The sequence below is a fragment of the Vidua chalybeata genome, chromosome 9 (assembly GCF_026979565.1).
Source record: "Vidua chalybeata isolate OUT-0048 chromosome 9, bVidCha1 merged haplotype, whole genome shotgun sequence".
Classification (NCBI taxonomy): Eukaryota; Metazoa; Chordata; class Aves; order Passeriformes; family Viduidae; genus Vidua; species Vidua chalybeata.
In genome coordinates this window covers 27,273,457-27,296,733 of record NC_071538.1, presented here as the reverse complement: position 1 = coordinate 27,296,733, position 23,277 = coordinate 27,273,457, and the positions used below count along the sequence as shown (strand labels likewise).

The 23,277-nt window shown below is 40.1% G+C and overlaps 2 protein-coding genes across 3 annotated transcripts in view; both read right to left on the bottom strand.

The window, feature by feature from the left end:
- Positions 1 to 5,117, bottom strand: part of ASPM (assembly factor for spindle microtubules) — a 29,021-nt gene extending 23,904 nt beyond the window's left edge. For both annotated transcript variants that reach the window (XM_053949961.1, XM_053949962.1), the window contains exons 1-3: positions 4,792 to 5,117; positions 3,450 to 3,593; positions 1,742 to 3,095 (exon numbers count right to left, since the gene is read on the bottom strand). In XM_053949961.1, the coding sequence (XP_053805936.1) occupies positions 1,742 to 3,095; positions 3,450 to 3,593; positions 4,792 to 5,094 (1,801 nt within the window). In that variant the 5' untranslated portion in view covers positions 5,095 to 5,117. The remainder of the gene's footprint in view (positions 1 to 1,741; positions 3,096 to 3,449; positions 3,594 to 4,791) is intronic.
- A 310-nt stretch (positions 5,118 to 5,427) lies between these two features.
- Positions 5,428 to 22,921, bottom strand: ZBTB41 (zinc finger and BTB domain containing 41). The gene is made up of 11 exons (XM_053950392.1): positions 22,853 to 22,921; positions 20,969 to 22,172; positions 19,606 to 19,813; positions 18,797 to 18,866; positions 16,286 to 16,433; positions 15,474 to 15,603; positions 14,791 to 14,886; positions 14,155 to 14,261; positions 12,613 to 12,718; positions 11,504 to 11,592; positions 5,428 to 10,753 (listed from the first exon to the last, which is right to left on the bottom strand). Exons 2-11 carry the CDS (start codon positions 22,089 to 22,091, stop codon positions 10,113 to 10,115), a joined length of 2,718 nt encoding a protein of 905 aa, XP_053806367.1. The 5' UTR covers positions 22,092 to 22,172; positions 22,853 to 22,921; the 3' UTR covers positions 5,428 to 10,112.
- Between the last annotated feature and the right edge of the window lie 356 nt (positions 22,922 to 23,277).

Below are 23,277 nucleotides of genomic sequence, written 5' to 3'. Positions count from 1 at the left end.
AGATATTGATGATTTAAAAAGGGGAGGAAGGAAGATGTGTGGTGAGCCCCACTTCTGTGCCTGGGAATATCATGGAACAGATCCTCATGGAAGTGATGTTAGAGCACATATAAGACAAGCAGGTGATTCAAGACAGTGATCATGGCTTTACTAAGGGCAGGTTGTCCCTGACCGGTCTGGTGGCCCTCTGTAGTGGAGTGGCTGACACAGTCAACTGATGTCATCTACCTAGAGTTCTGTAAAGCCTTCCACATAGACCCACATGGCATCCTCATCTCCACACTGGAGAGATGTGGATTTGGAGGGTGCACCATTGTGTGGATAAGGAATTGCAGCCTGAGGGTTGTGGTCCATGGCTGTATGCCCACGTGAAGGCTGGTGATGAGCAGCGTCCCTCAGGGATCTGTCCTGGGGCTGGTGCTCTTTAATACTTTATCAATGGCACAGACATCAAGCACACCCTTGGCATGTCTGCAGGTGACTTGAAGCTGAGCTGTGCAGGTGACACACAGACTGGGAGAAGAACCCAGAGAGAGCAGCCCTACAGAGGAGGAATTAGGGGTTCTGGTGGATGAAAAGATGTACGTGAGCCAAGAGTGTGCACTCACAGCCCAGAAGGTGAACTGAATCCTGGGCTGTGTCAAAAGCAGGGTGGCCAGAGGTCAAGGGAGGAGATTGTTCCCCTCTACTCTGCCCTTGTCCAGCCCATCTAGCTTTATCCTAATGGATTATTAGAAAAAAACTGGTAGTTACACACCTTTTCCTGCTGCATATCAATACTTTCAGCACCCTGTTTTTATGCAAACCATCTTAAAAAGCCTGACATTGAAGTGCATTGCTGAAAGCCTCAAATCACATCCAGATCACAGAACAGATCCTTTAACTGAAGAAAGCAGCATGTGCTATTTTGATCTGAAAGTCATGATGAATTTTTCCTGGTAGTTAAATTTTGCAAATGTATATCTAAGTTCCAGACCCTCATTCCCTTCACATTCCAGAGCATATTTTGGGTTGGAACAGTTAGAAAAACCCCAAATAAACTGAAATGCAAGCATCAGCATTTTCTGATCTTCAAGCAATGAAGTATTGGCAAACAATAAGGCAGAGAGAACTACAGAAGGCTGACTAATCACAGACAGTAAAAAGCAAGCAGAATGAAAAAGAGGAACTTCTTCACTGAAAGGGTGGTTAGGAGTTATCACAGGCTGCCCAGGAAAGTGGTGGAACCACCATCCCTAAAAAGTGTTGAAAAGGCGCATGGATGTGGCACCTAGAGCTATAGTTTAGTGGTGAACATGGTGGTGCCAAGTCAATGGTTGGACTCAATGTGCCAAGCAGTCTTTTCCAACCTTCATGATACTACTTTTGAAAATATGTGGCAACAGCAATGGAGGCAAACATTCACAACGGTAAATGTACATGTGACAAAATCTTGTGCAGTAAGTTTCCAGAAAATTTGATTTATGTAACAAGGTCTCTGCTCAAGAGCTTTTAGATACTTTACCTATTACTGTCATTAACAAATTTACACAGGAATAAAGTAAATTTGAAGTCAATTATATAACCAAAACTCTAACCTAGTTTTCAGTTTTTAAAAACACAGATACCTAACAAATTGCAAAAGCCCACATATCAGAGATATGAAATATTGCTGATTGTTGCTAGACATTTCAGTTTGCTATATACATTTCCTAATCAAAGGATCTTTCAGAAAATGGTAAAAGAAGGAAACACTGCTCACCAGCTTTCTTTCTCTGCCCTACTCTCTCTCTACTCGTGGGTTTGAAGGCCGATGGTCCTCTGGTCGTGCGTGTTTGATTGTCTGTGCTAGAGGTAAGAGCTCTTTTCCTTTCCACTTCTTCCACATGCACTGGAGCTGTAACTCTGTTTCCTACGTATGTTTCACTTTTCCTCTTACGACAGGAAGAAGTTGATCCAGTTGGAGATGAATTTACCTTGTCATTGTGACACTTATTTTCAGATGAAAGGGGAGCTGTAACTGGCAGCTGTTTAGATGTTTCTGCTCCCATATGTCCAGGCACCACATTAGCACATCCTGTAATTGCTTTATTAAGGCATTTTTTAGATTTTGGCTGGCGGGTTTCTGTTCTTGCTTCTTCAGCAGCACCACGCTTGCTTTTTATGACAGTGGCAGAAAGAATTGGACGCTTTTTTGTTTGTTCTCTCTGAGGGGGATTGCCAGTCTGAAGTACCTCCACAGAAGGAAAACTGCAGTGATCTTCCTTGGGTTTATCACAATCAAGTGCCTGTGATTTTACTTTATGCAGCTCAGAGACTTCATTTAAATTATGTTCTATGTGAACATGTGTTTCTGTCTCTACACCTCCATCTTTTTTCCATTTTGAGGGTAGAAATCTCTTAACAACATAAGTCTGTGTGGTGGACGATATTAATGATGCCTCAGGTTTAGGAGTCTTTGATGGTTTATCTGACAAACTGTCCTTCACAAATTGATCAGGGGACAGAATTGGAAAAGGCTGTTCTGTTACATCTATATCCACTTGATAATTGTCATTTACAAAAGCATCTGGACTTAAAATTCTCCTTGTACTTAAAACAGGTGCAGAGGCTGAGTGTTCTGGAGTGGAAACTGGTGAGAGTGTAAAATTAAGAACCGCTCCATCATTTGAAATTGGCAGTTGTGCTAATCCAGCAGAACCGGAGGCACTTTCAGGTTGCAATTGATTGTGCTCAGTAACACATGTATTGATGGCACAGATGTCTGTCTCGGGCAACAACTCCTTATTTCCAGAGGCAGCAATATCCCCAAATGCAGTAGACCTTCTCAGGGAGAGTGGCGTGTGAACAGTACTGCCATGTTCCTCTGGCACTGATGCAATAGGAGAGGGAGGCAGCTGATTCTCTGAGCCAGCAAGAGGGTCATTTCCTTGGGATGTACTATTCTGCACCGTGTTCTGATTCTCACATGACTGAAGGGGACTTCTAAGTCTATCTACCTTCTGAGAAACTTGAAATGTTTTATTAACAATTTTAATTTCTGAAGTACTCTTCTTAACTTTTACTACAGATGTTGCTGAAGAGTTCTTCTTTTTTAATGTATCCCAAAGACTCTTCTGAAAAAGAACCATACTTAAAAGTTAGTGTGCTCACTTTCTAAATTCTACATGTAAAAGTAAACATTCAGTTTAAAAAGACTATAAAAAGAACTCCTGATCAAAAATCTACAATACCTTATTTGCAGGTTTGAAAACCATTTATTTGGTCATGTTTCAGTGTTATTCTTTAAGCTGTAGTTTATCAGTACCTACTTTCCAACCCAGCTAAAAAGAGTTGAGGACAATGGGCATTTCCACAGCACCATGTATCACTTTATAGTCCTCTTTCACTGAATTTTCTAGTAATAAAAACAATATTTGCATCAGAGATGCCAAAGTAACAGAATTAATATACAATAAATACACACTCACCCTTTTCTTTGGGGGCTGCTCAGCAGCACCAAGGAGCACAGCTTGATGTTTTACAACATCATTAACAACAAAAGACACCAGTTCTCTGATTTTTCCTTCTTCCAATGGTGTCCACGTGACAGAAACAAATATTTTTTGTCCTGACTATTGAAAAAAAATATATTTCATATTTAGCATTTAGGTACACTTTGGTAACATTGAAAATCAAGTAATCAAATAAACAATGAGCAGTATATAGAATATATATCATGACAATATGAAATGATAAAAAATTGTTAAATGTTTAAGTGTCAGTTTTCCCTCTTTGGCATGTAAATTTAAACAACCCCTATCAAAAATATTGTCATACATCTCTGAATCAAACTACAGTGGAAAACAAGAAGGAATACATATAACACATAGTAGAAGGAGAAGGTTTGAGTAAAGGTAAGAAGAAGAAATTACATAATTTTTTGCATGTATTAGCCAAATAAATCCTCCAGAATAATTCTGAGAGAATTATGGTGGGACAAATAATCAGAGGTTGATTAACTTAGGACCTTAGTGAACCCTAAATATAAGTGTAAATGTTTTTAGTCAAATTTGACATACAAGTCCTTCAACAAAAAGTAAGACACTGCAAATTATCAAGGAAGCCATGAAGCTTTCTATTCATTAATTCCTAGAGGAGCATACAATTCAAGCACTTTGCAGCGAGACTTCACCCTGGCTTTATGAGCCCATTGTTGGAAGACATGTCCAGCCAGAGTGTTTCTTCCTCTCTCACACACACTCTGGACAGTCTAGGTAATTGTAGATACATGTTCGTCTAAACGGTTCTTTTAAATACTAGCATTGGTTGGACTAGCGACAGTTTGCATTTCCTTAGGTATCGTAAATGTTTAATCCTATTTTAAGCATGCCTTGCACTCTGTTGTCAGCTAATGAACGTGCAGAACAGTGAACCGGCATCCTCTTCGCTCAGCCTTTTTCCTGAACATACGGCCCTGAAACTTTTTGACAGGTCTCTGTCTTTACAGCAACGCTCCCAAAGAGCAATTCATTTCGTTTTATTGTTTTATCCTCACTGCAAACGCCTCTCAGTTGAAGCAGGCTGCAGCGCCCTGGCACCGCGGACAGCCCCGAGCCTGAGGGGCGCCACCGCGCCACCCCGGCTGCCGCCGCCCTTCGGGGCGAACCGGGGGCGACACGGCCCCACACGCACCGCCCTCCGCGGGGCCGCAGCTCCCGGGGCCGCGGCCGCCTCACATCGCTGGGGGGCTGCCCCCGGGCGTCTCCTCCCGAGCCCCGGGTCCTGCGGCCGCCAGAGCTCCCGCCCGTCCCCTGGCGCGTCTCCCCGTACCTCCACAAAGAAGCGGCGGTGCTCGATGCTGAAGCCCCTGGCAGCGGCCGGAAAGCGGTCGATGACCACCTCGGCATCATCCTCGTTGGGGTTGTCGATGGCCAGCAGACGCGTGCGGGAGGCGCCCACACGCAGGCGGCCGAAACTGAGGAAGGGCGGCCGGGAAAAGTAGCTCAGAACCAGCACGGCGGGGTCTTCATCCGCGTCCTCCTCACCTCCCCGCGGGGCCCAGCGCCGCCGGCCGGGGTTGCTGGCGGAGCTGCGGTCCCCCCGCGCCGCTGCAGCGGCAGAGCCCGCGGCCATGGCCGGGCAGGCGCGGAGCTGCGGCTCCGCAGGGGCAGCGCTGCGCCAACCGCCGCTCGCGCGTTCAAACCCACGGCTCCGCCAATCCCCGCGCGGACCGCGCACGCTAGCCCCGCCCCTCGCTCTTCAGCCAATCCCAGCGCGGCTCGCGCCCGTTCCAACCCGCCCCCCTCTCCCGCTCGCCAATCAGCGCCCGGCGCTTCATTTAAACGGCCCAGCTCGCGGGGCCGTGAGAGTTCGAAATGGAAGCACCGAACGGCGAAGAGCGACCGCTGTGAGGGACAGCGCTCCTCCCGCGCCGGGAAACGCCCAGAACCAAGCAAAACCACGGGGGGGGCTTCGTAAATAAATTTAATTTACAAAATATTTTGAAGTCAAAAGCAGAATGAGACACACACAATACTGATGAAAACATCGGCCTCGTCTGTTTCTCTTTCAAGAACTTTGAAAGACACACAGAATACTGTATTTTCGCGCTGTTGGAAAACAAATGGGGCAGAGATCAAAGCTTAGCACAAGCACCCCTGCAAGAAATCCTGTGGAGCACACAATGTTAAGACAAAAGAACTTTACTTTTCCATAGCAAACAAAATTACACATAGGACTGAGTACTTCCACATTTACAGTACACTTCCTAACTTTTCCTTACAGCAAAGGATTTCCCCTAAAAAGACAACTTTAAAGACTTCCATCTAAAATACCAACCTGTACAGATCACATTTAAAACACATTATCTCAATATATAAGTGACAAAATATTGAGTTCTTTTCACCCTATTCTTTCATAGAAAAAGACCAGCATTTAACATGACCAAAATGGTTATGGGGGATTCAAAAAATTTTGTCATTTTTGTCTTTAATCCATCAAAACCTTTTAAACAAAAACATTTCTAATGAAGCGTGAAAAAGACCCTTTTGGCTTTAAGCAAGGTGACTGCCCTTGCATTACATTCTGCCAAGTGACATTCTTGGATGCACACGATGAAAAAACCAAATGGTTGTGAGAGTGCTGTAGAGCGAGATCCCACAGGCCAACAGTCACAAGGACCTACAGATAAATGCACTCTGCTTCCCTTTAGCCTCGGCCATATGGGGAACACACAGAGACTGTATCAGGTATGCCTGTGTGTTCCACACAGAAATTTCACATCTTTTTTGTTGTTATCAGGGAAAAAAAAAAACAACCCTATTAATCTACAAGAGAATTCATTCATAATTCTACATTCATTAACTCCTACGCAGAAGTTATTTTAAATTTAAAAACTGGAGGGTCATTTATTCCTTAGCAGTCCATAACATGTTTCCTGTTTGATCAAGCACATTGCGAGGCGACTCCTTGGAAGTGTTCTTCAGTTCTGGAGGTTCTTCCACATTTGTTAAAGGGAAATAAGTTCAGCTCTTTGATGACACCAATTACATCTTTTGTCACTGTGGTCTGGCATGACCCATCTTTAGGAACAACTACTGGAATTATAATCCAGACTATAGTAGCACTATATTTTAAAGGAAACCACCGCCTTACAGAAAAATATCTTCACCATTACAATGACTGACGTTCAGCATGAAAAGAACTCATGAGGGATACAACTCTCTAAGAAAAGTGTCAGTGCTCAAAGAGGAAATTCCAATACAAATAAATAAGCTGAACATAAAACCCCCTAAAGGAATTAAAGAAACTCAGTCTACAACCAGAAATTTGTATAGCAAAAAAATACAGAATTTAATGTTTGAACAGAACGAGTGCACTAAGTTCTCAGAATCACGCAGCAGTCTGGAGTATCATCACAGACTCCACTTTTCTTCCCAAAGGTCAGCATGTGGAAAAGATCAACTTTTTGCAATGTGCCACTAAACACTCTTTACAAATCTTTTTAAGAGACACCTGCTTCTTCTTTCTTTGGCAATAAACACTCAACTGATCTAGTGACTGCCTGATAAAACATTTATTGTAAATGCCCCCTCTACATCAACAGCACCCACACTCTCTGATGAGCACATACTGAAATGGGGGAGCAGATACTGAGGAGTTCCAAGCCATGAGCTGTGAGGTGGAGGCCTCTGCCCTTCGACCCCACTCCTCCTACAAGGGACTATCTTCTATCAAGCAGAAACCAGACTTTCACCTACCAAATGAAGTCCCAGCCCATGAAAATTTACTTTGCTCATATATGAATTTTAAGTAGATGTAAAGCCATATGAATTATAGCTCATGATATTAAATAAAAATAAAAACTATGTATCTAGCACATAAGCTTTCCTATTGTCTTTCACTGTCAACTGGCAATGATCCAGCCTGACCAGCAGGTACAAACACTAACTAGTAGGGTTATCTGCAAACAAAAAACACCAAAGAACTAGTAGATATTTTTTTCCAGGAATGACTAGTAATTCTGGTGACCCAAACAGCAAAGAGCACACTCATTTTTCTCAAAAACGAGTCCTTTTATAGTTCATTTCTTGTTGGGCATGCACAAACATGGAGCCCTTCGAAAGTTATTGACCTTCATGTTTTCTGAATAAACAACTCAACTAGAGAAAAAAACCCATTCTTTAGAATAGATATAAAAGGCACAATTATGAAAGAATTTTTAAAAGGACATTATCAAGTAAATATGCTCCAAATTCCATTTCAGTGTTTTCCTAGAGTGCCTTCCAAACAGACTGGACTTTAGAAGAAACAATTATTTACCAACCACTTTGAAGCTACTGTTTCGTCAAAAGCCCACAATACTTATTTCTACTGTAGGACAGAAAAGACAAGAAATGACAAAGAGTTAGGCTTTTAGTCTGAGCACTGTACTGACACTACTGATGTTGGGTTACTTTCAACAGTACAATTACAAATGCAGCAGAAATCATATTTCATGTGCACATTAATAGTATAAATATGATACACACATATAGACATGAAAAGTACACATAAACCAGCCACTTTCAAGCCATGGAGTGTAAAGGTGACAGAGACAGTTTTATTTTGAAAGGAGATGAAAGGTGGAGTTAGAAAGCAGAAAGGGTAGTACTTGATAGTGTCCTTTCAGAAGGTGGCATTCAATGGCCTTGTTATTGCTGTGTATTTGCTAGTCTTCAGCTTCTTCCCAGATCTATTTACAGCATGTCAGTCTGAACATTCCCAGAGCACAGCTCTAAATTTTACTTTAGAGATACATACATAGAACAGTTAAACACATGTAGTCCTGTTTTAGAAACTGAACTTTAAAGTTTAGGACTTCTATTGTGCTTCTTTGGCTAAGTCCTATTTAAATATTGGTAACACTTAAATTCTATAACTCTGCCACTATTTAACAGCTAACAGAAATCTTTGGTGTGTTTAGGCTAAGAATCCATTAGGGTACAAGCTTCAAAATATGAACATTCAGGCAGTTCTGGCCCCTCTCCTGCAAACTGCTCAACACTGAAGTAGATGATTAATAGACTCTAACACCAAAGTATCTGAATACAATCTCAAATGATCTGTGCCACTTGAGAGTTTGCAGAACTGTGATAAGAGAATCAACTTATCACCACAACTCCCTTGTGCTCAGCTCACTGAATAAATTTAACAGTTACAACAATACACATAAATCCAGTTTCCCATTTTAGATTCTTTGAGATAACAATTTAAGAACAGAGGAAAACTGGAGGAAAATTTCAATCTCATCTTAGTAAGATGGGAATCTTATTATGCAATTCTTGTGAGGAATTATGAAGATTATAAAGTTACTTCAGATACTTTCTTTGGCATCATATTCACCAAACAAACACAGAATAATTATTTTTAAAGTACACTTAAAAGAGAAAGCTTGATGAGGTTAAACTATACAAGATTTCATGGTGACACCAGACTTGTAGATCCAAATGGGTTTTTTTGAAAAAAAAAACCCTTATGTCTAGTAAAGAAAGAGCTAAAAATAATTAGACATAAAATACTCTCAAGAGTTTAACTTTGGTTTATAAACACAGTACAAGAAAGTGAGAAACAAAACAATTTAATTAGCAACTCACACGAGATTTAGCATTACTGATTTTCTATTTTTTAAAATAGAAATTAAATACTGTTCTGGAACAGTCTTTAAATTTCTCCTCTATCACAGATAACCTGAAAACGGGCACATTAATGTGGGACCCTGATATCATTTATGCTTTAGCAAGGGTCAACCATGCCAACCCTTTGTGACTGTTCATGGATTAAAATGACCTTGTAAATACTCCCATTTCTTTCGAAGTTAGAGTGTAGGGTACACTTTAGAAGACAAAGAAGATTGAGAAAGCAAGAAAAAATGCATCTTAAAATTATATAGAACTAAGTGTAGAAAATTGACAATACCATTGTCTAGCTCTTCCCACATTATTCAATATTAGAGATCAAAGAAGAACTAAGAAGCCAAATTTATGCAGCCTAATTGTACTCAGGGGGATCCCTGAACACCTTGTTTAGTGCCTTCATAAAGTATCATAAATAACTTTTCAGAAGAACCTAGTGCCTGTGCTCACTGGCTGGGCTCCACAGTCCAGCCACCTTGAAAACCCTCCAAAAATGCCTCAGGTTCAAGAAAATTATATATTAATTTCTGTGTGAAACATAATTTAAAGTTTGTGTTTCATAGCCCTGCCTGCCTTTAGAAACTTTCATGAATTTTAAATAGTCCTTATTCTTTTAGAATGCTTTCTATTCCACTTAAAACATTAGCTTGAAGTGAGATGCAGAAAGGCAAACAATTTTTATAAATAGCCAGATATGTAATTACATTTTCAGCCACTATCCTTAAAAGATATTTCAGAGCATTATTTTTAAAAGACCATGTATAAGATTTTTAAAAACTCTTAAAATCACAAGAAATACTCTGTCGTATGCATCAAATTGTGCCTAAATGTTCAAATATTATGTAAACAAATTGTTTTCCCAAAACTATGCAGGAGACTTAATGAGTCCAAATAAAATATAAAATATAAATCCTAGTTGCCACATCAGCCTTCTGGTGGCCGCCGGCTTAATAAATTCGGTGGAATGTTATGGTCTGATCATGAATGTTCGTTGTTTGAAATATTCTGTACGGTGGGAGTTGTATCTAGCCCCAGTAAAGTTCCAAGATACGACTGGTCTCTAGGATCCAGCATCTGCTCAGGCCTTACAGGATGAACAATATTTGCAGGCTGTGGAGTCAGGGTGTATTTCTCGAGGAAGGAGAGCTCCGTTGCTCGCTGATAATCTGGCTGCTCCGGCTGCGGGGGAAGGATGCCATGGGACTGAGCACTGTGCTGCACCAGCTCTGCTTGGGGGTCTGGCATGGGAACGGGGACCAGAGTCACAGGCACACACACTTCTGGGGATACATTCTGCAGCAAAGTTTTGGCTTCTGATTGATATGCTTTGGACTGTTCCACATACTGTTTAGCCTCAGTTTGGTAAATTTTGTCATCAGAGGTGTACTGCACTGGTAAGGAGACTAGCTTTTCCTCTGAAGATGCCAATGCCTCCTCTGCAGCCTTAGACCCATGAACATGATCAATATGATACTTCAGCTTGTCTTTTCGTTTAAAGGTTGCATTGCAGTGTTGGCAGTTAAAAGGTCGAGCATCTGAATGAATAACCATGTGTTTCGTTAATGTCTTCTTAATTCTGAAAGACTGATTACAGATCTGACATTTGTAGGGCTTCTCACCTTTAAAGACAGAGAAGTAGCCATTAGTTATTCTGAGTAACATCAAATCACATATAAATATGCAAATACCTTCCAGGGATTAAGGCATCAAGATTTACTATGAAACAATTTTACTGAAAACAAACTAGGTTCAGCATCTATTCCACAATCAAGAGAGTCATCAGGAATTTGTTTAGAAGTTATACTGGCATACTCTTCTTACATACAATTCTCTCAGTACTCTGCACTTACATTAGAATACAAACCAAATTAAAAATAATAGTCTTTTAACTGTTACGATACTGGGATTAAACGAGCTCAGTTTTTACGTCTATATGTTTCAAAAGACAATGGTTTTCCTAAACACAAGACAGGGAAAACAAAGTCAAAGAGAAAGGACATAGCCCTTTCCAAAGGGAGTTCACTCCTTGTTTAGATTACCACTTGAAATGCAGTAATCTCTGGAGCACAGAAACATTTAGAAGGTCTGGGTAAATTTGGCAAAAACACACATACCAGTGAACTAATGGAGGAGGTGCAAAAAGTGCCCCACAAACCTGAGCTGAGATTATCAGTATTCCAGCTAAACCACCAAAAAACAGTATTTAGGAATGGCCAGCATATAAGAATGAATAAAATCTTGCTGCTTTCTCCTACTCTCATCCTGAATGCTCAACAACCATAAGGAATAAAGTCATTGAATCAATATTGATGCACAAAAATACATTTCTACGTGCTTTGTGGTTTAGTTGGGGTTTATTTTCTTTTTACCTGAATGTGTCCTAAAATGCATTTCCAAACTTGATTTCCCTTTAAAAACTTTCTTACAGACTTCACATTGGTGAAATGTTGCTTTATATCTTTAAAGAAAAAAAGACATTTCATGTTATTTTTTTGTAATCAACTAACAGTAAAGTTATGTTAAATTCTTTCTGAACTCTTTAAGTGCAAAATAGCTAAATACCAAACTTTCCATATTTCCTCACTTATGTTTTTATTTCCTGGCATCTACATACCAATAAGGTAAATTAGATTCTTTTCAATGTTCAACTTTATTCTCTGTCGGAATGGCACTTAAATATTCAAAGAACAAAAGCCATTAAAACTTCTTTTTTAACCCCAAAAATCTCCTTAAGTAGCTTTTTTTTTTCCCAACAGCCACAGGAAGCTTTTACTTTGACAGAATCAGGCCATAAATAAGGTTCTAGGAATGGCAGAATTTCTAGGTAGGCTACTGCCTACCAAGGGAAAAAAACCAGAATAAGCAATGTACTGTACTTTTAAGTCAGACACATCTTTAATGGGTTCTACGCAACACTAATGAGTACTAGCAGCGGAAATGCATCATTTGAGAAACAACCAGAGCTGTTTATTTCAAATGTCTGAGAGGTTTATTTTTAGAGCTCAAGGGTTTTAAAGCCCTATTGCATTTTCAAGTTAAGAGACACAACTTGGGTTTCAAAGTTTTTACCTCCTTTCAGAGCCACTAATCTGCTGCCAGCTTCTAAAACACCTTAAACGTGAGATAATTCTCCCTGTGCTTAGTTGATGACTAATAATTCAGTTTTAACTAGTCTGCAATGACAATATTACAGCAAACCAACAATTAAGAACAACACTGAGACAGATAATTGACAAATTAAAATCTGATCCTTTTAATGCTTTTATTTACTTAAGTGTGTTACAAACGAAATACCTAACTTAAATTGTAGAGGCAATTTTCTGACATGCCCTTCAAACTGTAATAACATCTCTATGAAGCCTGAGGTACAGGCATGACAAACACACAGAAAAGCAGAATTCTGCTCACACATGCAAGTCCTAACAAAACCAGTTACAGTACAGAAGCATTTATGCAGTTGTAAAAACCTCACACTTACTTCTGCCAAACTTTTTCTCCTAGATGAACACTTTTATAATGAACAGTGAGGTGATCTCGACGGCCAAAACATTTTCCACATTCCTCACACTGATGTGCTTTTTCACCTACAAGAGCAAGTCAATAAATTTTGGTTAAATCTTTTTGGAACTTATTAAAAGTCTATGACCTATAATCATGTTCCCAAAGTTCAGCCAATCAAGTTCCTCCACACCTCACTTGGAGAAGGATTCTCTCTTACTAAAGAAGAAAATTGAGGAAGCACAGCAGTTCTATCAGAGTAGGGACTTTAGCACTTTTTATATAGGACTATTCCATATGATTCCTACGAAGACCTTTGTGCTCCCAGTCAAGAGACACTTGTCCAAACGCTCACTGCATGGGAGCACAAGTGAATGACTGGGAATAGGCTCTCTTCATTATGATCTGAAACGTGGTACCTTCAATAATTCAGCTGTTTTAAAGAGAAGCTTATTGAAACATACCAATTATTTTCAGCTACTAATTTGTACAATTTAAAATGACACCTCAGTATTTATCATTTTAATCATCCTGATGGACATAGTTACCTTTTTCTTTTATGCTGCTGTTTAAGAGTATCTTGATGCTTTCTAGTCATCTTGAGATCTTCCACAAAGTGGCAGAGTATTTCTTCTCATGTAAATAGGGGTGTGGACAGTCAAAGAATGTAACTTTCTAGAGGGGGAAAAGCAAATAGAGCAGAAAAGAGGATTTTTTTTTCTTTTTTTTTTTCTTTTTTTTTTTTTTTTTGTACTTGGACTTTTCAAAGATTTCTTTATTTCATAGCAGACATTATGATTTCAAACACCAGGAAAGAAGCTGTCTTTCACATAAAGACTCAGGAAGTTTAGACTCTGATCACTTTCATACTTCCATGCTGCCTACAAAGTATTTTGCCTCCTAGAAGGTCGTATTTCCTCTGGATCCTGTTGTGAAGAAGTCACTGGTGAATCTTTGCTCTTCCTACACATTTGATAACCTTTCTGCTCTCAGAGCAACTGATTTTTTTTCTTCCTCCTGATCATCCCCATCTGTTCATAGGGCTGATTCCCTCAGCCTTCCTTCCCTCTTTCCCACAAGAGAGACTTCAGAAACCCCTCTCGATGTTCTTTACATTGAAGTGATCAGTGTACAAACTTTGACAGAGACTCTGACAGCTTCTTCTGTGTTGTGGCAATAATGTTTCACCCAATTGCTATTAAAAAAAAGAAATCTGGAATCATTAAAAAAATCCTCCTTTTTCACTTTTGCTTTTTGTGTTTATGATTGTTAAAGCAATTCATTGTTACATGTTTTTGACTGTCCCTCAGCTTTCTATGGTATCATGGAGGAAACATTTTTCTTTTAAACTTTTGAAACATGTAAGATTAACTCTACTTTAGCAGACCTTAAAAAGAGTGGCAGGAACTTTTATCAGGCCTAAAGCATTGCACGCACTGAAAAAAAAATCCATCATTAACTTTTTATTTGGTTTTATTTCAAAATAGTAATTTTGAAGCCAGTTTCCAAAGAAAATACCTACCTGAATGTATTTTTTTGTGTTTTGTCAGATGGTCATGCCGAATAAATGTTTTCCCACATTCTTCACATTCATATCTCTTGTCATCATGATGCACTCTTAGATGAAGTCTGCATATTGAGTCATAAACATGACCATAAAATACAATTTTGTCTAAATAATCTGTACTGCTAATTCAATGCAAAATAGCATAAAATGCAGTCTTTAATGCTTCACATAAGTATCAGGAAGTAACTTGCAGCTGAACTGCACCCGAATTGTTCTTAGAAAGCAAGAGAGAACTGAGCTGAGCACTCTTATGTGAAATTAATTTAGTGGGATATTTTAGCAGAGGTGCTTATTTTCTCTTTGAATAACAAAGAGATAGAAATTTTACATGTGCAAAAAACTCAACTTTGAGAATAGATTTGTAGGGGGTTTTTTTGTGTTTAAGCCACTAATGTATTACAAATTAAATTAATTCTGACAGATTAGTAATATATTTTTTAAATTGAAAGATGTTTAGAACATTTACTAATGCTCTCACAGGTGGAGTACATCAAACACATACATTACAAAGAATGATGTCAATAACATGAATGCATATATATCACCAAATAAGCAAAACACTTCAGCAGCTTGTTTAATAAAAATCCATACCTGTAAGAGCTTCCATGACGAAAACTCTGCCCACAAATACTGCAAAGATGAGGCTTCTCTCCACTGTGAATTCTCAGATGTTCTTTCAAAGTTGTTCTGTTTTACAAAGCCAGTAAAATTTCATTTTAAGCAATGTCCCTGCCACTTTAAAGTGAAGCATACTATCATTTTCTCAATTTCTTTCACTGTGATGGCTCACAGTAGATCCGAATGCCTGTATAAATTCACATATACACACCAACACATGCATTCAAAGACAGTCTGGCAACCTATTTACTGGACCAACTGGGTCTAGAAACAGTATCAGGAAAGAAATAAAACACTGTCCCAACGTAAATTTGGAAAACATACATTAAAGAAAACATCTTTCCCAAAAAAATTGCAAGATGTTTTTGCACAACAGAGAAACTTAAGTTTCTTAACAGTAAGAAACTTAAATGAAGTGAATGAGAGGTAAGACTTTCTTAATATATTTGCACTTCATAATTAATTACCTACAGCTGTCACTCTTAATTTTAGAGGTGATCCCATGCTACCAGTGGCTCCCACACAACCTTTTAATACACTAATGCTCTGAAATGATCTCATTTATGTTAAAAACTCCAAGCATACTCAACAGCAATCAAAGTATGCTAAATATTGCTGCGTTCTGCTGAAGTTCAAGTAGCCAGCCAAGTCCTTACCGTTCCCTGACGGATTTCCCACAGATGAAACATGTCCATTTCCTCTTTCCCCCATGAGTACATTCTATGTGGCGTTTCAGATTCCCTGTGTCATTAAACTGGCGGCCACAAATATCACAAGGAAAAGGCCCTACAGGGAGACAGACACACAGAGTAGGATTGACTGTCAGCTAAAATAAACAGCAAGCCCAGACTGGGTACTTTTGAAAACCCTCATCAATTTACAAAGCAAAAGTTTTGTCTAAGAAATTATTCATCTTCAGTACAGGCAGCATACTTCAGTTAGACTTTGTGAGCTTTCTAAGATTTGGCATTTTGGCAAATTTCATGACAGTAAAGCAAACATTCAGAATTCATAGTCAAAAGCAATTAAGCCTACTTAGATCACTTGAAACAAAAAATTCTTATCACCCATCTAGTTCCTACCCAGCAGAAATAATCAGTAGTATGAAAAAAGTGTGCAGAATACTTCAGAAGGAAAGGAAAAGGTATTTTGAAAACTTCTGGAAGAATCTGACTCCCCAGCTGAGAATCAATTTTGTGCAAAAAACTTTAAAATCAAACTAACCTTAATTCTTCTTCCTCCCCAGAATTCTGACTTTTTTGGGTACAAGAGAATGCCTCAAAAAGACAGCTGAACACAAAAGTAAAAACCCAACCAACAAAAAATCTTCCAACAACTCTCCCCCAAAAGTGGAAGAGAGAATTGTAAAAGGAGGTGTGGTGGAAACCAGACTGACCAGGACATAAAATGGTGGGGGAATGTTTTACTTTAAATCTAGTGTTTACATGTCAGAAGGAGGTTTCTATACCGAGATGGAACTTTTCTTGATGTTTCAGTCTTGCAAAGCGAGATTTAAAATGCTCTTCACAGTAGGTACATTTGAAGGGTTTATCCTGAGAGTGAAGGATCATATGCTCTTCTAAGTGAGGTCTTCGAGTGAAAGACTTCTTACAAATCTGAAATGATAACACACTTTGTCAAAGATACACCCATTATAACCAGATTCTTTTCCTATTCATAAACTCATAACAGTTTATTTCATCTGTTCTCTTCACCAATATAAGATTAAACATGTATTCTTCAAAAACCTACTCTATGCCAGTAGGTTTTTGTCAACATCAAAACCAACCTGTGCTCTACATAAACCACAGTGGACTGTAACTGCATAGATCAGGATGCAGATCCAGCTTAAATCAACTACTGGCAACTGCTGCATGCAGTTATATGTTCCTCCCCAGTCCTTCTTTCTACTGATTCCAGCACTTCCCAGACTCCCTTCCTAGGGTGTTTCAACACAGTAACTCAGCCAAAAATAACCCAGTGGAAAAAATCAAATAGGTTTGGCTTGGTTTTGGATGCCGAAACAGTTTAGTTGGACTGTGGTAGAAATTGTTGTAGTATAAGCTAATGTAGACTCAAAGTCATACCTGTTCCTTTATTTCCTCTGGGAAATTCCCTGACAGCAGGTATTAAAGAGAAAATGCCAATACCGACAAGGAAATGTAACTCAAAATACATTTTAGAACTACAGGACCATCACAAGCCTAACATTATGTGTGCTTTTTAGTACTGCTTTCAGATTAACCAAAATGTTCAAGAATTATTAGTAGTGACTTAAGTAAGCACACAGGACAATTACAGAATTGAATCCACAGCTCAAATTCAGGCATTTAAAGCAGGTATTACAATTTATCATCAGGGTCCTACGCTTCAACACACAGAGTGCTCACATATTTCCCTGTGAGACTCCTGCTGTTGTTTATGACAGCTCAGCTGAGCACTACAACTCCCACACATTAACTCCTGCAATCAGCTTCACAGAGCACACATGAATAAGGAAATCAAAACCAGCAGCTGTATTTGTTTAAAAACTCATTAATGTTAAATAGAGGTGTAAGAAAATCCATATTTGTATAAAGTATAATAGCCCTCTTGTTTTTCCTTACTATTAATATCTATTGTTTGTGTAAATTTGCTCATATTCCACAAGGATTAAAATATGGTCAGCAAATCCTGTTGTTCACAGACAGATTACAGCATAAACCAATAACCTTAGTGAATCCTGCAGCTCACATCTGTGGCACCTTTGCCCTCAGAACTCACCACATGAACAAATGAAGTCACAGCACAGCACCCAAGGGTCCTGTTCAACGTCCAACTGCTGTAAAAGTTGGAATTCTACCTGCTTTTAACACAAGTCCATCTTCAATGCACATGAGCTGTACAGGAGCAGCAGCTCATTTCTTTAAAAATTTCTACTTACAATTTTCAATTTAAAAAATAAACCCACAAACCAGGAAGTGGAGTTTATCAAATCACTCATCTGGTAACACACTTTCCCATGAATCAACGTCAACAATGTTGCACAATTGAGTCTCACCATTACGATGTTTCTTATCTAGTAACAAACAGAATCTGTAACACCTTCACACAGTACAGCCTCACCTGGAAGATAACACCCTTTCATGAACCAGGTAATAGCCTTGAACCACAGTCCCACCAGCTGCACAATGAACAATACAAATTCCTACAGCTGATATCTCCCAACTTCCTACTGGATGTTTACAAGTGAAGGTTCCCAAATAAAACAAGGTTTGTAATTATGTTACAGCCCCCTAATATTACAGATATACTGCAGCATACAGCAGCTTGCATAAACAAAACAGCTGCCCCAAAAAACATAAAGGAAACTAATTCCCTTAAAAAATAGCAACAACAAAACCCCACATCTGAAACCTTAAAACATTATTTGGCAGCATACACAAAGAGAATGGAAATTCTACAAATTCCTTTTTAGAGCAGATATACCTCACACATATACCTCTCACAAGAAAATCAAGTAAAGGATTCTGTGATTTTACAATTAGAGATAAATTTAGCACAAATTTACAACTCTGTTGACATGCACATGCAGCTAAATGAGAAAGTGTTTCATATATATTTTCCTCACAATTGAGAGATCCTTCCTGTACCAGTATACTTTATGGTCAGAGTTTGTTATGTGCAATTAACAGGAGAGCAAATACTGGTTTTAAAGCTTTCATAACACTCAAGTCTAATAATCTGTAAACTGATGTTTTTGAAAAACTACTGCCTCTATTTTAGAATTCAAATTGGGATTATTTATCTGACCAGAGGCTGTACATATAGACAAAGTTAAGTCCTTAATCCAGCAGATAGAAGAAATGTATCGCTTAGAGGAAAACTATCCCTTAGAAAGCTTTCTGAGATTTCACAGAAACACATACCAGATTTTCACTAAGGTTCACAGAAGATAAACTCTGTATGGGAAAACAAAAAGTAGTGAAATATTACTTACATCACATTTCCAACCTTCACTCTTTGTCTTCTTGATAGAAAGAAATTCTTGTACATTCTCTGGATGAAACCTAGGAGAAAGAAGCTGAAAGTAGTCATAACTTTCCAAGATGAAGATAATCCAAATACTAAACTTCTATTTCTAAGCTTTATATGTCAAGGCAGTTGATCACCACACTGGCAGAACAGAATACTGATGCTGAAACAATTCTAATGACACAAGTAACTGGAAAGCAGTGATGACTATGGATTCCTGTAGAACCTCATACAACATTTGATAAGACAAAAGGCCAAGTTTCAACTTATAGATATTTACAAAGAAAAAAGAAAAAAGGCAGTAAGTAAATAATAAAACCTTCTAATTAGACCTGCCATAAATTATTTATCTAAAAGAATCTGCAAATAAATGGTTTAGACATCTATTATCATCAACAGTAAAGAACTCATATTTAAAACTAAATAAGGTATTTTACTCTACCTTCAAATTAAAAGCATGAAGGTGTTCTGACTGTGCTAGCTTATCTCAAAGATTCTAAAACTTATAATAAAAACTTTTGGCAGAACCCCCATAGAAGCACTACTGCTATTTCTTACAGCAGGTTAGGTGATACTGCTAATCCCCATGCCCTTTGAAAAGGCAGTTATTTGAAGAAATAATTATAAATATAATGCTAGAGTATGTAGTATGCTAGTATATATATAGTATAGCTAGAATATGCTGTGTTTATATATATGCTTATCTGCTTAGCTTCACTTTTAAAATGAAAAAATGCTTCTTCAGAAATGCCATTCACACTATGCCATACTTGCCTCTTCACATGCTTTGCTAAAGTCTTCTTGCTTGCATGCAGCTTATTGCAGTAGGGACATTTGTGCTCCTTCTTATGGAAGTCAGTGTCACTGGAGTGTTTCTTTCTGTGCACTGTCAGGTTGGACTTGGTTGAGTAGCGCTGGTGACAAATATCACATTCAAAAGGCTTCTCACCCGTGTGGACACGAGTGTGGCTCTCGTATTTGCCTGGACAACGAAGTCAAATCTGTTAGCATGAACTGCAACAGGGATCACCTGCAATAGGCATGTTTGGGGTTTGTTCTATAATCTCTCTCAGATATAGTCGAGCTCTAAGTACCCTCCACATCCATCCAAAGATTCCTACTGGCTTACACCACTGAAAACTGCCCAGTGCTCACTTATGTGTTTAATCCCAGGTCTTTCCACACACTTCCATCTTCCTGTAAGTTTGTGCAAGGGTTACAAGTCACTCCTGTTCAACCCTACAGCACAGTCTGACCTTAAATACTGCAAATTACAGCCCTATTATTTCACTACACTGATCATGAGTACCTTTGCAGAATGGGGAACAGCCTCAAAACAAACCGGTAATCGTAAGGTACTTTCAAGTAGCAGAACACTGAACAAAAGATACGAACCCTTGCACATTATCTGTATTTGGGACTCAACATACTACCAGAAACAAAAATGCTACTCTCTCATTTCTTTCACACGGCTTGTATTCCCTCTTCTGTTTGCCAATGTTTTTTCTGAGGACAAAATTCTGTCCTGTGGATAAATCTACCTCGAGTCAATAGCAGTCTCTCTGCTTTGTACTAGCTTTTACTTTTTTTCTCTGTAGAACATACATGCATGCTGCTGTATAGTATTGTAAATTTATGAGCTCATAAATTTAACATGTAAGTCAATTGTCCATTGGAATACAAGCTTATAAAGAAATACTTTATGTATCACTTCTTTTAATGCATGCTTGTCATGGATTTATTTGAGCACAGAACTAGAATTCTAAGTTATGAAAGTGCAAAGAGAAAAGGGCTGCAAATACGTGCAGAACCAAAATGTACTATTCCAACCCTAAATACTCACAGGCCAATTATTTCTGCATAGTAGCTGTGCTTTTACACACAGAATCCAGAGCAGTGGAAGAGAAATAAATATAGTATTTGCAGATTTTTAAAATAACGTGCTCAGGTAATTTATTGAAACTATTTAGCACCACAGACATAACAACTTAAAACACTTCAAGAAAAAAGCAGCACACTGGATCAGTGAGATGATCCAGAAATTCTCATATTCACCCTCCAGGACAAAGAAAAAACTTGGTTTATTTCCCATACAAACAGCACCACCATGAAGGAGATAAACCTAACCCACTCTTACCTATTCGATCAAACTTTTTGTCACACTTGGGACACTGCAGTAGTTTTTTGCTACTGCTTTGAATGATGACTGGAGTTAAGCCTTCAGGAATATTCCCCATTGAGTCAACTGCCTCAGAACCCTCTTCAGCATCATTCTGTTCCTTTTCACTTTGTTCTTCAGATTCCGAATCTTCACCTGACATTTCCTCTTCCTGCCCATCTTCATCCACATTGCACTCACTTTCACTGTCTTCAAATTCACTTCTCTCAGATGTCTCCTTGTCAGAACTGACTTTTTCCAAGTTGCTGTCAGAGGCATCACCACTTTCATTGTCACTGATACCGAACTTCGCTGGACATTTACGGCTTCTCGTGGAGCGTCTAGTGGAATAGCTGGCCTTCTCAACCATTTTTAACCCATGCTTTTGTTCCAGGGAAAGGGGGCGGTGGGCTTTAGCCAAATGATTTTCTAAGGACTTCTTGTAACAGAAACTTCGACCACAAAAGGTGCACTGATGACTATTTAATAGTTTACCTGTCAGTTCACTGAGTGTTTCTACTGGTGTAGGTGCATCAGTTACCACATCAGTCTGTACACTGGAAACACTTTCGTTATTTAGTAACTTCACTGCATCTATGATATCTAGAAATTTTGCTGCTTCCAGCACTAATGGAATTTCATTTTTATACACAAAAAACTCGGAAGTGTAAAGAAACTCAAGCAAATGTTGAAAGACAGAATGAGTTACGTGATCTAATGTGACAACATCGGTGCTTGGATTTTTGCTCAAGCAGGCATGAAAATAACTACTCCCAACAGCCACAACAACTTTGTGAGCACTAAATTCTTTTCCTTCTACAATTATGAGTAAATCACAAAACGATGGATGTTTCTGTCTATCATCATTTAAGTATTTAAGTAGATTTTTGTTATATTGCAATGAGCTTAGGAGCTTTCTTTGTTCTGGTGATGGTGAAAGTTCTTGGGAAGATTCCAGCTGATCTGCAGGAGCTATTTCTGTAGACTTGGAGACAATTTCTTGTGCACAGTCCACTACAAGAATCTGTTCTGAAGTATCTTTCTCATGGCCAAGATGAACCTTTTCATTTAGACTTGCAGCGAGCCGTCTCCTTTTCTTCATTGCAAAAGTGCAACTTCAGGATCAGGAGCTTCATAGGTGATTACCAAAGAGTTCCCCTGAAGACTTGGCTCTGCTCTGGACCTTAAGAAAATATGCAACAGTAATTTCATACTCTGCCAAAAATAATTAAGATAAAAATTATTCTTAGCACTTAAACATTACTTCAGTTTTTAATAACGCTTTCTATATTTCACTGTTAGTTTTATGCATCTGCGTAACTGAGGCTTTTATTAAATCGCTAAAATCCCTTTGCGTTGCAGACCGCGGCATAACCTGCTGCGAGCCAGTGAGCAGACAGACACTGCCTATTATTAGCTCTAAGGCGGCGGCCGGGCTGGCTTCGCTCGCCTCCCGGCCGCATTTAGCCTGTGCCCCACTCTGGGATGGGCGTGCACTGTTGTTATTATTACTACACCGAAGCTTGTTCTCTTCCCGTTTTACCCCAACCGGGCAAAGCCACCCCAGCTGCTCCCCAGGCCGGGCCGGACCCCCCAGCGCCTGCCGGGGCCGCCTGGCTCGGCCCTGCCGCGCCTGTCCCCGCCGAGCGGCCGCGCTGCCCCCGGCCCGGGGACCCGGCCCGCTGCTCTTGTCCCCCGCGGAGGGCAGGGCTGGCCCGAGCGGGATCAGCGGCACCGAGCGCAGGGGCACCGAGGACGCCGCCGTCCCGCGGCGCTTAAAATGGCCGCGCCCTCCCCCTGTCCCGCCCCGCCCCGTGCCGTGCCGTTCCCCCGCGCTGCCCGGCGCGGCCCCGTCCGTCGCACCTGCGCGGCGCCGGGCGCTCCCGGGGCCGCTCGGCCGCCCAACGCCGCTGCCCCCGGTCCGGCCCCGCGCCCGCCGCTTCCGGGCCCGCCGCCCGCGTCAGCGGGGTCACGGCGGCGCTTCCGAGCGGGGCGGGGCGGGGCGCGGCGGCTGCGCGGGCGGGACCGGGGCCGGGAGGCGGCCGCGCCCCGACAGGGCCCGGCAGCGGAACGCGGCCCCGAGGGTAAAAGTAGCGAGCAAGAGCCAGGAGAGCTCGCTCGAACAGCGCCGGCGACTCGCGGTGGCCGAGCTGCCACCGGCTCTGCGCCATGACACCCCACTGGGGCTGACTCCTGCTGGGAAGCAGTGCGCGTAGGGGCTTGTGAAATTCCCCAGTTTCCTGCTTCCCGTAGTTCTGTTCAATAATACGAGTTTTAATTTGTTTCCT